At 54.1% G+C, this 15,751-nt stretch overlaps 1 protein-coding gene across 33 annotated transcripts in view; it reads left to right on the plus strand.

Moving 5' to 3' along the window:
- The first annotated feature begins 7,435 nt into the window (after positions 1-7,435).
- LRRFIP1 (LRR binding FLII interacting protein 1) overlaps positions 7,436-15,751 on the plus strand; it is a 141,273-nt gene continuing 132,957 nt past the window's right edge. For 9 of the 33 annotated variants that reach the window (XM_045481904.1, XM_045481914.1, XM_045481915.1 and 6 more), the window contains exon 1: positions 7,439-7,592. In XM_045481904.1, the coding sequence (XP_045337860.1) occupies positions 7,497-7,592 (96 nt within the window). In that variant the 5' untranslated portion in view covers positions 7,439-7,496. Of the gene's footprint in view, positions 7,593-15,751 lie in introns of all 33 variants that reach the window. The other 24 variants (XM_045481862.1, XM_045481869.1, XM_045481868.1 and 21 more) reach the window with 5 other exon arrangements.

Here is a 15,751-nt window from a genome sequence, read left to right on the forward strand (position 1 = left end):
TTTAAATAAGCGGAAATATTTAATTTTTGATGAAATCCCATCTATCAATCTTGTATTTGATGATCAGTGCCTTTTGTATACCACCTAAGAAATGTTTGCCTACCCCAAGGTCTCAAAGGCACACTCTTCCATTTTTCTCCTAAAATGTTTATAGATTTGGCTTTTAAGGTTAGGTTGGAAATCTACTAGGATTTGATTATTGAGTGTATTGTGAGGCAAGAGTCAAGCTTTATTTTGCCTCTAGATATCCAGGGGTTCCAGCCCCAGTTACTAAAAAAAGACTTTCCTGTCTCCATTGAATTATCTTGGTGCTTTTGTTAAAAATCAGCTGACCACTGTGGCGACCTGACCTTGGGATCCGTTTTTTTCATATTTTTTCTTTCTGTTCCTCAGTTTGGGTAATTTTATTGACCATTTCTCCAGTTCCATATCCTTTCTTCTACATTAGCCAATCTATTCTGAATACTATTTAGTGAATCTTTCGTGGCAAATATTATATTTTCCAGTCCTACAATTTCTATCTGATTCATTTTTAGAATTCCCAAATCCTTCCTAAAATTCTCTCTCGCTTCATCCATTATATCCATGTTCCTCGCAGTTATTTTATGTGACTCATCTGCTAATTTCATCATCAGGGGCACCTGTGAGTCCCTCCTGACTGGTTATCTTTCCTCTTGACTATGAGTCTCATTTTCTTGCTTCCTCTTGTATCTAGTAATTTTTCATTTGTGCTGCAGACAGTGCTCATGACTCTGGATTCTAGTATCTTCCTCTGAAGAGCACTGGATTTGGTTCCAGCAGACAGTTAGCCTTGATCCCACACATGGCCTTGATGTGCTGAGACTCGGTTCTAGGCTTTGTTCCGAGATGTCTATTTTCATTTTCCTGTCATATCCCTTAGTCCTTGTATGTGGTCTTACTGTTAAGGTAAGTCCCTCTGGAGTTGCAGCGAAAGGCTCTGGGTGATCGCCACGTCCCTCTATCTCTGTAGGACTCGAATTCCTACTTCACCTCCCCAGCACTAGGCAGCTGCAGGAACGTCTCCTCAACTCAGGCTTTCGGTTCTTGCTTTCTTCGGGGTGTATCGGAGTCTCACTTCACACACCTACTTCAGGGCCCGGCCACAGGTTCTGATTAAGTTAGCACGCAGATCCTGAGGCTCAGTCCTCTACGCAGCCCCCTTCTATGGGGCTTCCTCACTCGATTCCCCACTGCACTTGCAGCCCCCGCCTCCGACATCTCATTCCTCAGTGCCGTCGGTCCTCAATTCTATCCCCAGGGCACCCCGAAGCCTGGGAATGTCCTCTGGGGGAGTAATGTCACTTCTCTGACTTCCCTCGCTTCAAGGGTTGTAACCTTTCCAGTCTCTACCTGCTTTGATTACTCTCCAGTGCCTGAGAATGACTGATGTTATATTTTGTTTGAGGTTTATAATTGTTGTCGGCAGGAAGGTCGGTTTGATACAAGCTTCATCTCCGTTGCTAGAAGCCAAAAGCCCTCTGACACCTATTTTTAAAACCAACTGAATTACAGCTAATAAATCCCATGCTAGGAGAAAATGGATTCTATGGCACATCAATAAGCACCTGCAGTACTGGTCTTCCACAAGAAGAAGAGGTCTTCTCATCCTCTTTTATATGGCACCTTATGAAAGGGTTCTTTATACCATCGAGCCACAGACATTTTCTGAGCACCCATGGGTCCCTGACCCTGGACAAGGCTCTCGGCTATGAAAAGGCCACCTTGGTCCCAGGTCTCAGGAATGCTCTCCTGGCAGAGCTCGAAGGGCTGGCCAAGGAGCTGGTGCTATGTGCAGGAGGACAGCCACCCTCAGCTTTCTTCCCAGAGACACACAGCACGTAATTATCCCGGGTGTAACATCCTCCTACCAAGGTGCTCATTTGTGCAAACTTCCTGCCACTGGGTAGCACTCGGTGAGGATGATATTACAATGGTAATATCACTTAGAGCAAATACTTTCATGAACTTCGGCATTTCAGCTATCAGTGGTCATCCGTTAGCAGTGACAAACCTCACACCTACCGGGACACTCCAGACCTTCTGCAATAGCCCCCCTACGGAGCCGTTCTGGAATGTGCAGTATACAACATGACAAAAGGGTATTTCGGAAGATTATTCTGCTTTAGTACGTAGAAAGACTTGAATGGGGACAGGATGGAATGGGGGTCAGATGGCCAAGGACGGCTTCAAATTATCAGCCTTTAAATTGTATTCAAATTTCCTATTCACATGCCTTTTGGTGGGGAGGGTAGGAATCCAGCTGTCATCAGATTCTCAAAGGCGTTCACGATCCCCCCAAATTCAAGACTTACTGGTCTAGAACCGAGACTTTTTTTTTTCACCATGAACTCAATCATTAAATATTTTTAAATACCCCCATAAATATTTATGTATTTTAACATCTAAATTCTGTTCATAATCTATCACGATTAGTTTGTAAATCAAGGAAGAGTATCACTTAAAAATGAAGCTAATTATTTATGATAGGAAATGGAAATTCACATTTCACATTGTTTCCGATTCTCATCCTATCTTAAGACCCTTATACTGAAGTCAATGAACAGCTCCCACTTGGCGTAAGAAACATGTATCTCATTTTCTTATCTGTTTGTGATTTGGGGGAATCATTTTTTGAGACATCTTGTAAATCCTTTGAAGCCATTGATCTACTCTTTGAGTTTTGGTTAAAATTAGGTTGTGTAATCCATAAACCCATCTCACCTTGCTAACGCAAATACATCAAAGTACTCTGAAAATGATCCTGTGTAGAGAGAAGGTCACCACCAGCACCTGGGGACACCTGTGTATCACTGTGACACGGCATGTGGCCACTTCAAGGGAGGTTATGTATCAAATATTAATATATGGGGGCTCTTCGTTCAGTTGAGCCATAAAATCAAATTAATATTGGATATATCACATTTTTATTTTTAGTTGAAAATACATATTCATAGGGACACCTGCGTGGCTCAGTTGGTTAAGTGTCTGACTCTTGATTTTGGCTCAGGTCATGATCTCACAGGTTTACGGGACTGAGCCCCACATTGGGCTTTGCACCAACAGCGTGGAGCCTGCTCGGGATTCTCTGATTCTCTGTCTGCCTCCCTCTCTCTCTCTCTCTCTGCCTCTCCCCTGCTCATATTTTCCCTCTCTCTCTCTCTTGCTCTCAAAAATAAATAAGTAAACATAAAAAATACATATTTATAGAAGTTCTAGTATATTCTTCCTGTACCTCAATGGACTGTCTTGTGTGCCCCACCCAAGTCCTAGAAACGATTCACTGCAGGTAATCCCCACGTGAGATAAGATAAGCCTCGTACAGACAGACCACGGAGTGTCAGCACAGGTGCAGAAGGGGGGTAGAAACCATCAGAGACGAAGGAAAGGGTAAACCTGAGCTTAGGGGAGAAGAAGGAGTCCAAGAGACATGAAAAAGTAACCGGAAATGGCAAGACTGGGTTGGAAGCGGGTTCGGGTCCAACGTTCTACCTGGGATATGCTGTGTACGAGATGCAGATCATAGATCATAGATCAAGGCCAGCGGCCCCTGGAGACCAGCCAGCTGACCTCCCGAGTTGACCCCAGCCAGCCTCTCTTCCGAGCACGCTTTCAGCTCCATGCTGTGTCCGCTGTTTTTCAAGCCATCCCTGTCAGGGGCTGGAATTCTCTGCAGCCTTTCTCTAGCCGTGAGGTCACTCCGGCCCATGCTCATTGGAGGGGCAAGGCCGGAGGACGAGTGAAAGAAATTTGGGGCAGAACCACAAGCAAGTCTTGCCCAGCGGAGCGGAGTGAGTCACCTCTGGGCCCACGTGAGCTCCCACGGAGGGCCCTGCGGGCTGGAGGCCGCCTCCAGAGTGTTCGTTAACTTCTTCCTCCAGGCGGCCCACACTGCTTCTCTCGGCCTGGATGCCGGACCTGTGATGGGTGCTCTCTGTCTCCTGCTCTGAGACAACCCCTCGTGGGTAGTGCAAACGCCCGGAGCAGGAAAGTAGGAAAAGGGCTACAAGGGAGGGTTTGGTGGCTGTCGTGGCACAACCACGGAGAATTCATCTTCTCGGTAGAAATAGGCTCCTGGATGACCACGCGGGAGAGGCCGAGGGTCCAAGGCTGAGAGAGCCCCAGCTTCTCAGCGAGCCTGGGGCTCAGCGTGATTGGATGAGATCATGTAGCAGTCTATCTCCTTCTGAGGGGGCACCAGAGAACAGGGGAGACCCTTAAAGCTGCCTAATGTCCCTGCCCCTGCCCTGCCGCGCCTGGCACAAACCACTGCCCACCATTCATTCAGACCCAGGAGCTGAAGGGACTATTTATCGATTGTCTGTGTGTCAAACCCTGAAACACCTCTTTACATGGACTGCTCCCACCATGACAAAGCAGGTAGTAGCACATGGACTAGGTCTGGGAGGTCATGACATCATAGGACTAGGGCTGGGGGGTCATGACATCATAGGACTAGGGCTAGGGGGTCATGACATCATAGGACTAGGGCTGGGGGGTCATGACATCATAGGACTAGGGCTGGGGGTTCATGACATCATAGGACTAGGGCTGGGGGTTCATGACATCATAGGACTAGGGCTGGGGGGTCATGACTTCATAGGACTAGGGCTGGGGGGTCATGTTTTCATAGGACTAGGGCTGGGAGGTCATGACATCATACGACATGGTCTGGGGGTCATAACCTCATAGGACTAGGGCTGGGAGGTCATGAGATCATAGGACTAGGGCTGGGAGGTCATGACATCATAGGAGTAGGGCTGGGAGGTCATGACATCATGGGAGGTCATGGCATCATTGGAGTAGGTCTGGAGGTTATGACATCATTGGACTGAGGATCAACAACATTGGTTCAGAAGATTCCCAAAAGGTGGCTCTTTTCAGGAGTGGGGTTGGACGGGGGTGAGAAGGAGAAGTGGGGACAAAATTCACCCCAGAGTCTAAGAACACCGTCCAGGGACTGGGACTGTTCAGAAACACCTCTTGGCCAGTGCAAGGTAGTGAGTCCTCTGTCTCTGGGAAAAAGCCAATTGGGACAATGAAGTAGGAGTGTTGGGAACTAGACTCAGTTCCCGGAGTTCAGCCACACGCTCCTAGTATGACTGAACCAGCAGCACATCCAATCCCCAGTGTGGACAGAAAGGTGAGTGAGACTCCGTCTGTGCCTGCCCTCCTCGTGGTCAACAGACCATTCCGGAAGAATTTAAGTGCTGGAATAAAAAGCGGCTCAAAGTTCTGATGAAGAATGGTGAGGGAAGTAGGGGCAGCCTTGGGAACTTGGGAAGACTTCCTCTAGAAAGGAGACGTAGGAGGCTTTAATGTGGCTTGGGATAAGGACTTCCGGGTACCTCCGGCACATGTCTGGGTCCATGTCTGTGTCCTTGACAGTTATGCTCCAGCCTCCAGCACAGCACCTGCCGGGTAGCGGGTGTGGGTGAACGAATGAGCAAAGAGATGGGGCTGAAAACCAGGCTGAGCAAAGACACAGAGTCATCGCAATGCGTCACGGGCGAGGGGAGTGGTGAGCCACCTCCAGCAAGGCTCAGGGCACAGCAAGAGAGTTTCCTCCAACCGGGTTCATGTCACCCGAGGAGTATGGGGTCCTAAGCGGCGGAATCCGGCACCGGAGAGTCAATCAACAGACGCTTCCTCAGTGCCTACGACGTGTCAGGCGTGCACAAGCTCCGGGAATACGAGTAAAGAACAAGGTCACAGCCCTAACGCCTGCCTTGCCTGCCTTGTGCGCTCACCCCGCCCACACCCACTCAGGTGTCCTGAGCACCTGGGGCCGGTCCCCACTTGTCCTGTGTCCTCCCCTCACTGGCTTTTCCCAGCGATACAACCTCATCGACTTTCCTGGGACTGCAGAACCCCCTTTCCATTCGCTGTTCCATCCAGCTTCCATGGTACTTCAAGAACCCAAACCAACCTGGTCACAGTCACCTGGTGAGACATATACCAAAATGTTAACTGTCCTTATCTGTGGGGCTCCGGCTGGGGGAGGGACACAAGTGACTTCAATATGGCCCCCTCCCTCCCATTCTGCCCTAGCCCCATTGAAGATCTCCCCACACCCAAACACCAAACACCAGTAACTTTTGGACTCGCGCCTTTGTTTTCTAAGTCAGGACCGACAGCTAACAGTTACTTGCATCGTTACCGTAGACAAAAAGGCAACGGCTCTGTAAACCTTCTCTGATTCTCCAGTTTATTTTAAAATCCACTTTTAGAGTGTGGAAGGCAAGGCTCAGGTAAGTTCACTCCTTTGTCAACAGCTGGGGACCCAGAAGTGAAGTGGGAGGTCACAGGGGACATGCACGTGAAGAAGGAACCCTATACAGCAACTCCATGATTCTGGATGTGCTGCAAAGCCCAGGAGGCTGGCCAAAGTCACCGCGGGGTAGCTGCGAGCTGGATCCGGACCCCTGGACCTGACCCCAGAGCCTGCCTGTTACCCCATCTGTGACTGCCTGACTCCAGATCATCGGGGGGCCCCTGTCTGAGTCCCCCCCACCCCCCCACCCCGGGTCCCTGCACTCCTCTGCCGCGCAAACCCTTCTCTGCAACCCGGTTCCTCCGCGCCCTGGAGCAGCCTCCCAGAGGTCCCAACTCCACCGGGAGCCACTGCCCTGGAGTGGGCCGCTCGCGACCACCAGCAGGGCTCACCTTCCAGTGCCGCTTGGGGCCCTGGGCCTCCCGGCGCCTCTGAACCCTTCTTGATCCCTCGCCCCCTCTACCCGCCGCCGCCCCCAGGCCTGTCACCTCCGCGTCCTTGCGCGGGATAACCCCAGCCATCCATTCCAGACTGCCATTTGTCTCCATGCTCGGCATCCCGGAGCGTCCCCGGCCCCCATCCTACATGGCGTCCCCACAAGACCCCGTGCCAGGTTCCCGCGCCCCTGTCCCCGCGACCCCGGCCCCCGCCCGCCCCCCCATCCAGTCCGGCGTGTCCCTGCGCCCCCGGCCCCCGTGTGTCCGCCGCCGGCGTGTCCCCGCGCCCCCAGCCCCCGTGTCCCTCCCCTCCGGCGTGTCCCCCCCCTCCTCCGGCGTGTCCCCACGCCCCCAGCCCCCGTGTCCCTCCCCTCCGGCGTCTCCCCCCTCCTCCGGCGTGTCCCCCCCCAGGCGTGTCCCCCCCTCTGGCGTGTCCCCGCGCCCCCAGCCCCCGTGTGCCCCCCTCCGACGTGTCCCCCCCCTCCTCCGGCGTGTCCCCGCGCCCCCGGCCCCCGTGTGCCCCCCTCCGGCGTGTCCCCCCCCCTCCTCCGGCGTGTCCCCGCGCCCCCGGCCCCCGTGTCCCTCCCCTCCGGCGTGTCCCCCCCCTCCGGCGTGTCCCCGCGCCCCCGGCCCCCGTGTGCCCCCCTCCGGCGTGTCCCCGCGTCCCCGGCCCGCGCCCGCTGACGCCATGACGCCGCGGCGGAGGGAGGGGCGGAGCGGGGCCGGCCCGAGAGGGGCGCGAGCGGCGGCAGCGGGCGGCGCGGCCGATGGACATGGGCACGCAGGGCTCGGGGCGCAAGCGGCTCCCCAACCGGGAGCGGCTGACGGCGGAGGACGACGCGCTGAACCAGATCGCGCGCGAGGTAGGCGGCCGGGGGGGGGGGGCCGGGAGCCGGGGGGCGGCCGGGGGCGGCCGGGGGCGCCTCCGCGGCGGTCGCGCCCCGGTCGGTGGGTCGCTCGGTCTGTCCGCCGGCGGCGCGGGCCGGGCGCGGGTCCTCCGGCCCCGGGGACGAACCGGCGACGCCGACCCCTCCCCCACGCCTGGGGCCGCGGTCCCCCTCGGGGAGCGGCGCTGGGGCCGGCGGCTCAGGACCCTCCCCACCGCCCGGGCCCGCGGGGTCGGGGAGCGAGCGCCCCGCTCGGTCGCGCGGCCTCGTGGGGGGTGGAGCGGGCCGACCCTGGAGGCCGGTGGATGGTCCCCGGAGGCCACATGGCCCTGGCGAAACGGCCTGGTTCATGTCCGCGACCACTGGCCGTCGACTGACACGCAGGTGCAGCTCGGGCATGAGCGTGGTCTCTGTGAATCTTGTCTCTGGACCGAGCCCGAAAGCGGGTCCAGGCGCACGGAGAGGTTTTCCTCCAAGTTTCCTGGGCGGTTTATTGGAACGGCTGGTGATGAACTTTAAGCGTGGCAAATGAAGGGACGCTGTGTGCCTGTCTGTCCCGGTCCGCGCCGTTCCCCCCAACGGTCCAACCTTTAGGTTAAACTAACCAATGACACTGGAAAGTTGCAGGGCAGATGGGCAGCGGCAGCTCCCTGGGGAAGGGGGCCCGTTCCCTGGGCCCCGGTGACAAAGAAACTTGCTACCTGGGGATTGTGTCCCTTGTAAATGCTAAGTACGAAGACTGTATATGCAGGTACAGTTCATCCCCCCCCCCCCATGTACTCCCTCCCAAGGGTTCTGTTAGGATGTGGACTTAGTCTGCACAGCACTGGCCTCACGTGGAAAAACTCCCAAGCCACTCAGGCTGCGGGCTCTGGTTGCCTCTGTCAGCTGTTCACTGAGGTCTGCTCTATGACCCGTTCTTAGGTGTTTTCGGTTTGCAAATACCCGATTTGGCGTTGATGGGCACGTGGCTATCCAGCGGTGTTGGTTGAATACCGAAATGGATAAAGACTTTGGTTTTCCTCTGTGTGAAAAGGAAAAGGGCTTTCCGGGCAAACTCCTCTTCATGCCTTAAAACCCACTGGAGATTTGTGTCCTCTGTGAGCCCAGATCACGGCAGGCAGAAGTCTCCCTGCCTCCCCCAGGCTCCTGTCACTCTTGCCTCCCTGCACCTGGTGTGGTGGTCACTTCGCCTCGGCATAATTTGTTCTCCCTGTAGGAGGTGACACACAGGCAGACGGTATCTCACTCCCTTTTGTATCCCCAGAGCTCCGCACAGAGTCAGGCGTGTGGTACAAGCTCCCGAGTGTGTTGCATTAATTATCAAACAAAAGAGGTACCAGGAGCTTAAAGTACGTTCGGCTAAATAAAGACGTTGGCTAAAAGTAGTAGCCTGAATATAATCCCCACTGCTGTGAGGAGTGTCACTTATGTGTGTATTTGACCGAAAGACCAAGCAAGTGTTCTCTGGGAGGCCGGGGGGGGACTGGTGGTCTCGGCCTTGTCTTTCCGTGGCTGCTTATGGACAAAGGAACAGAAGACTGAGCGCTCGCTAGGTCTGCCTGGTATCTGCTGCTTTGGTTTGGAAGGAAAGGCTGGGGATGCTCCCTGGGTTGACACCCTTGAGGTCCTGAGGACCGGGAACCCGTGGTCCTGCCCCCCAGCCGGGGAGACACAGATGGCAGTGACAGGTTCAGGCCTGGGCGTCAGACCTGGGCTGTGAAACCGCACACACGTCCCCCCGGAGGAGCTATGTGATCCCAGGGAAGTGAGTTACTCAACCCCTTTCAGCCTCTGTCTTCTCGTCTCTGAAATGGGGAGAAGAAATCCGCTTTGGCTGTCGGTGAGTAACTAGGTCAATGTGAGATCTTCCCACCTATCCTCCCATTAAAGCCACAGATGGGGCTGTTACAAGTGCTGAGTGGCATGTATCTGTAATGTTGGGAGAAGCAGGTGCTACGTTTTTCTGTTTTGCTACAAATTGAATTCTAGGGCCCAACTGTGGAAATTAAAACCGGGATTCGAATGGCGAGTATCTGTTCACCACGGAGTTCTTGAGACTTGCGCTAAAAGTTAACAAAAGTGTCGTAAGTTTGGCTCCTTCTTATTTGCTCATCGATTCAGCAGCTACGTGCCATGCTCTCCAGACTTCTGTCCCAGGGAGAGTAGGACTCAGGGATGGACCTGAAGGGAATTGCCCTCAAAGAATTGGGTCAGATGGGGTGCCTGGGTGGCTCAGTCGGTTAAGCGTCTGACTTCGGCTCAGGTCACGATCTCGCGGTCCGTGAGTTCGAGCCCCGTGTCGGGCTCTGGGCTGATGGCTCAGAGCCTGGAGCCTGCTTCCAATTCTGTGTCTCCCTCTCTGTCTGCCCCTCCCCCATTCATGCTCTGTCTCTCTCTGTCTCAAAAATAAATAAAACGTTAAAAAAAAAATTTAAAAATAAATAAAACGTTAAAAAAAAAATAATAATTGGGTCAGAAAGGGGCCTGACCTGTAGAGCAATAACTCTAACAGAAGACAGGAAGAGAGCTGACGTTACAAGGGCATGGATGTTGTGCACTGAAAGTCTGGAAATGAGAGTTCCAGTTTACTGATGGGACTAGGGATGGCAATCAGAGGCGGCTTCCTGGAGGAAATGGCATTTTGAGGTTTCTCTGGAAGTGACAGAAACCCTGACCTGGACTGGCCTCCGCAAGAAGAAATACACTGGCTGCGGCATGGACTCCTGGCCAGCCCCACCAGCGGCCCCTTGTCTCCACAGCACCTTGAGGCTGGGCTGTCCTCTTCCGGATGGCCTCATCTCCAGGCTCTTGCTCCTGGAAGTCTGGCTGCCGTGTTCCCAGACTTCCCCCCCCCACCCCCCCACCCCCCCCATGAGCGCACACCCGGTCTCTCTCCTGAGATCTAGAAGCATCTTCCGTGACACATCTCCACGTGGCTCCCTGGCTGCTCCTGAGCCAAACTGTGCCCAGGACTGTTGACTCAGCAGCCCACGCTAGTCTCTGTGTGTGGGTGTGTGGGGCGGGGGCGGGGGGGAGTCCTCCCTTAGGACCCGTCAGGCCCATCCTGGCAACGGGGGACGTTGGCTGCCTCTGAAGCATTTGGGGAGGCGACGGGGCCTGAGTGAACACTGGAGAGGGTTTGAGCAGGTGGCAGGGGGTGGGTGGGCGTGGGCCGGGTGTCCAGGAATGTGCCCTCTGGAGAAAAAGGAGCATTCTGGGCCCAGGTGACCTGAGGCCCACTGGCAGGGTCACCGTGCGGGAAGGAGAGCGGGCAGGCAGGGCCCGGTCGGCCGAGGGGTTGGGACCCTCCTGGGTACGTGCCGGAAGCAGTGACCCGACACAGGGCCAGTTGACATACTCCTGTTTCAGATACATTATGGTTTCAGCCGAGGCGGGTTTCTAGTAAATGGAGTTGTAGCTTTTGAACACTGTGGATGCATTAGCACGACTAGCTTGTCCCTGTCGTGGAACTCGGGCAAGATGTTGTCAGGAAAAAGGTCCAGGAAGCACTTTGAGACACTCGTCGCCACTGAGGGCGGGAGCAATGCTTCTCACACCCTGGGGAAAGGTGTTTTGAAAGCAGTTCTATTTTTCTCTCCTACCGCGTTTCACATTCTGCTCAAGGCTTTTGGTAGCATCCCAAATTCTCATCCAGCGCCCTGCCCCTGAGTGAGAGGATACTGCTCTCCAGGTGCCTGGGGCAATTCAGAGTATCCTCTCGAAAGGAGAATAACAGCAACAGAAAAATTGGAAAAGGAAATCGGGGCGCCTGCGGGGCTCAGCCGGCTGAGTGTGCGACTTCGGCTCGGGTCGTGATCTCGTGGTTCACGAGTTCAAGCCCCACGTCGGGCTCTGTGCTGACGGCTCGGAGCCTGGAGCCTGCTTCGGATTCTGGGTCTCCCTCTCTCTCTGCCCTCCCCCGCTCAAGCTCTGTCTCTGTCTCTGTCTCTCCCTCTCTCTGTCTCTCAAAAATAAATAAACATTGAAAGAAAGGTTTTGAAAAATCACAGGCAAGCTGTATGAGAAATGGACTTGGGGGCCCTTTCACCAAGGCGGTGAATGAGTCATCCCCTGGCCACACAGACCCTTGTCCCCTTCTCTTCCTCACTCACAGCACGGTGCCCTCTCCTTGACTGTCCCCAGAGCCTCTTCTCTGAGACTGACCCTTGGGCACACGATGCCTACAGGGGCTCAGATCCCTCTTATCGGGGGGGGGGGGTGTTGACTCCCTGGCCTGTGAGTGTGGCTCCTGGGGGTTCACAGCTGCCCCTTCACTAGAAAGGTGCCCCTGACCACATAGGAGTCACTGTGGGGGTGGGGGTATGACACCCCCCACCCCTGGGGCAGCTGCAGCTGTTGACGGAGGGTGTCAGTGTCCCCTCCCCTTGCTTCAAGGGGGAGCTAACTCTGCTCCAGAGCTCCCCGTGGGGCGGGGCTGAGGGCACAGTCCCGCGGAGGCCTCCTCCTGCCCCTGCCCCGCAGCTCCCCTCACCCCTCTTCTGCTGCCCGTGGATACATACCCGCATGCAAATCCCTGCCTCAGGCTCTGCTTCCGGGGACCCCAGCTTAGGACAACCCCGGGCTTCATTCTGGGTAGTTCTGTAAATGCAGGATATTCTCATCCTAAATCCTCCTTTCACTTTGCTGCCCAGCCCCCCTCACCCCTTGCTTCCCCAAATAGCCTTCCTAAGTCCGCTTGTCTTGAGGGACCCTGTCTCTTTTCTCCTCCAGCCTCAAGCCAAGCTGGGGGTTGGGCACACACGTTCTTTTTCAGAACGGTCCTGGAAATCGGGCTCAGTTTGGGGCCTCACCTCCCTCTGGCTCCTCTGGGCCCGTGCCGTCTGGGAGTGAGCCCAGCGGGCCTGACACACACCCCTGGCCCCTTGCCCCGCTACCCTGCCCTCAGGTGAGACCACACCGAGCCCAGCGTTTACCCGAACGTGGTCTTGTGGCTACAGCCTGTTTCCTGTCGTTTGAACTGTCACCCTCATGCCTTTTTCTCAGGTGACATTGTCGTGCCCCCTTCTTCCAGGGGGTGGGAAGGGGCGAGGGGGTCGGATGCCCGGCACGGCACAGGCTGTCCCGCGGGAAGAACCCCCAATTCTAACGCGGCCGCTGAGGAGTAACCCCAGACCCTTCCGGGGCTCCTCTTCCTGAGACAGACACGCACATCCCCGTGTGTCAGCAGAGGGCATCAGGAATGTGACAAGACAGGCGTCCGGGGGGATTTTCATCACCATGTCTGGGCCGTCAGGGGGTGCACACACTGAGCCCGTGACCGTGGCCTGTCTCGGTGAGTCCCGACGAGATGGTTCCGGTTGGACGTGGGATCAGGAACTCAGCTGTGGACGGGCCTGCGGGTCCCCGATGGCTCGCGGGCCCCGCCCCACAGCTATTTCTGTCAGAGAGCCAGCTGTCTCCCTCTCCCTTTTCTGGGCAACTCTCGTGATTCACCGGCGTCCCGCTTAGGGGCTGCGACTTGTATGTGGGTGACACACAGAGATGGCCCGGCGGGTGGGAAATCAGGGGACCCGGGTTCCAGCCGAGGCTGTGGATTGTGCGCCTCGTCAGGGGACAGGCTTGGGAAGGGCGGAGGTGGGAGCGGAGGTGGCTTGTGAGGCCTGCGGCCTGCCAGATGCTCCCAGAAGCTTCCCCCATAGTTACATCAAACCCCAGGAGCAGAGTTTAGAGTATGTCTCTGTTTGACAGAGACAGACTCAGAGGTGCTAAGGGACCGGCCCAAGGTAACCAGGAAGGTGCCAGTTCGACCCCCAGGCTGCCCCCATTTCCTGGATCGATGTCTCGGCTCCAGCCAAGGCCCCGTTGCCCATGGTGTCCTGAAGTCACACCCACTCGCTTCCCATCTCTGGGACTCTTGTCCCCAGCTGACCTCTGGCCACCAGGCGTGACATTTCACGGGAGGGTCGGTACTCTTCTCCCCCCGCTACCCCTCCTTTTGCATTGTCCTTTTGCATTGTCTCGACTCCTAAACCGTCGTGTGTATTGAAGGTAATCTATGTTTTACCCGCGTCCCACATTCTCAGGCCATTCTCCACACAGCAGCTGGGTGATCCTTTTAAAATATGTCAGATCATGTCACTTCTCTAATTAAAACTCTCCAACGGCTTCTCATATCACCCCATCAAGGCCAAGTTCTCAATGGCCTGACAAGACCCTGAATGATCTGGCGATTAGCTCCGTGTCTATAAATAATACACGTGTGCACTCTGGCCGGGGGGGGGGGGGGGGGGGGCTGGGGCCCCACTCTCCTCCCTCCGCATTGTCACACCACAATTGTCATGTTCGGGGTTATGTTGTAGGACAACGGACTGCTAAAGAGGATAATGCGACTGGGGGCAGATTCCCGGGCTCGAGTCCTGGCCCTGCCACGCGCTCCGTGGTTACTTCACCTTGCGGCCCAGGTGCCCCGCACATAAGCTGGGAAAGTTTCGAGTGCACTTCCCTCAAGGGGTTTATGAGGGCAAAGGAGCTATTTCATGAGAAGACCTCACTCAGCACGAGCCCCGGGTGCAGGAGAGGCTGGTGGTGACGGTGATGTCACGCACCGTGTGGCACTGTAAGGTTTCTGTCCTTGGACAGCTTTCTGCCTTTTCTGGAGTTAATGATTTGTTTTTTTGGTTTTTTCAATTGCGTTTCTATCTACGTGTCTGTCATAGCCAGTTCTTCGACACCTTTTCGACAGAGCTCCTCACGATACTATTTCCTGTGTGATTCAACAAACCAGACGATCTACCATTTCCCCTTCATTCTCTCTTCTGGGACTCGACCCCCTCCTCCAGGTGTCTATCCACTCCCCTAGTCTGCTCCGGGCCCTCTCAGGACTTGTTGGTCATGTCCCTTGACCACGACTCTTTGAGTTTCTCTTGCCACTGTTCAGTTGTTGTTGGATCCCTCTTTGCCAGATTCTATATCGTCTTCATCCTTGCATTACTATCTCATTTTGCTGGAACGCGTCCTTCGTCCTTTGGTGGCCCTTCCTAAGCGTTCGCGTGTCCGAAAAGGACTATTCTACCCTCATACTTGACTGATGGTTTGGCTGACTGTAGCGTTCTAGGTTAAAAATAATTCTCCAAAGAACGACAAAGATCTCTATGTATCCTTTGAAATTATTTCCAGCATGCATTGTTAACTGAAAGAAGCAATGTGCAGAAAGCGAAAATAGCACGCAGTCCCTTATGTGAGAAGGGTGGGGATTTCTCCGCATTTGGGTGAACAAAGCCTGCAGAGCAAATGGAGTGTGGATGTGAGTGGAAGCAGATTTATCAAGTGTAACTTTTCATACACTTTGGACATGGAACCATGTGACTGCCTTGCCTCTTCAATGAAATAAACTAATAGTTCCTAAGAAAGTAAAATTAAAAGCTATTTTCTACCATAATTTAAGAATTTTTTCCCATTTTATTCCAGCTTTCAGGATTGCTTTGAGAATTTTGATGCGTTGTGTATTTTCAGTATCTTGTATGATCTCTGCTTTTACTCTCTAGAAGCTTTTAGAACCTTCTCTTGATCTTTAGCGTTCTGGATCCCCCCGCCCCCCATATATTGAGCATTCATTGGGTTCGTTGGATCTGAACAAAACATGTATCCTAAAATTCTGGGGAATTTTCTGAATTTTCCCTTCTCCATCGTTTCCTCTGTCTCTTTTACAGCAGCTCCTTTGTTGAGAATAACTTCCTTTTCATTCCCATTCTCTAGCTTTTTTCTCTTGGTGATACTTTGTGGGAGATTACTCAACTGTATTCTTCCACTCCTTCTACTAAACTTATCTATTCTATATTTCATTTCAAAAAGGTGGGGTGTTTTTTTTTTTTTGGCTGTTATTCTTGGTTGCCTTTTTATGGCATTGTCTCTGATTCTCAAATGTAGCACCTTTTCTTGTCATTCTGAGGATATTAATTTGTTATTGCTGTTTTCTCCAAAACTTTTTTTCTTTTTTTTTGTCCGCTGCGTTATGGTCTGTTTCTTTTTGTCCTTTGTTGCAGCCTCTTTTATCTTAAAGCCTCTTGCAGATGTGTGGTGATCCTTGGCTATCCACTCAGAGAATGAGGCACTAAAACATTATGAGAACAATTTGGGCAAAGGCCAGGAGGTGACATGGCACAAGATGGGAC

This window comes from Leopardus geoffroyi, chromosome C1, assembly GCF_018350155.1.
Source record: "Leopardus geoffroyi isolate Oge1 chromosome C1, O.geoffroyi_Oge1_pat1.0, whole genome shotgun sequence".
Taxonomy (NCBI): Eukaryota; Metazoa; Chordata; class Mammalia; order Carnivora; family Felidae; genus Leopardus; species Leopardus geoffroyi.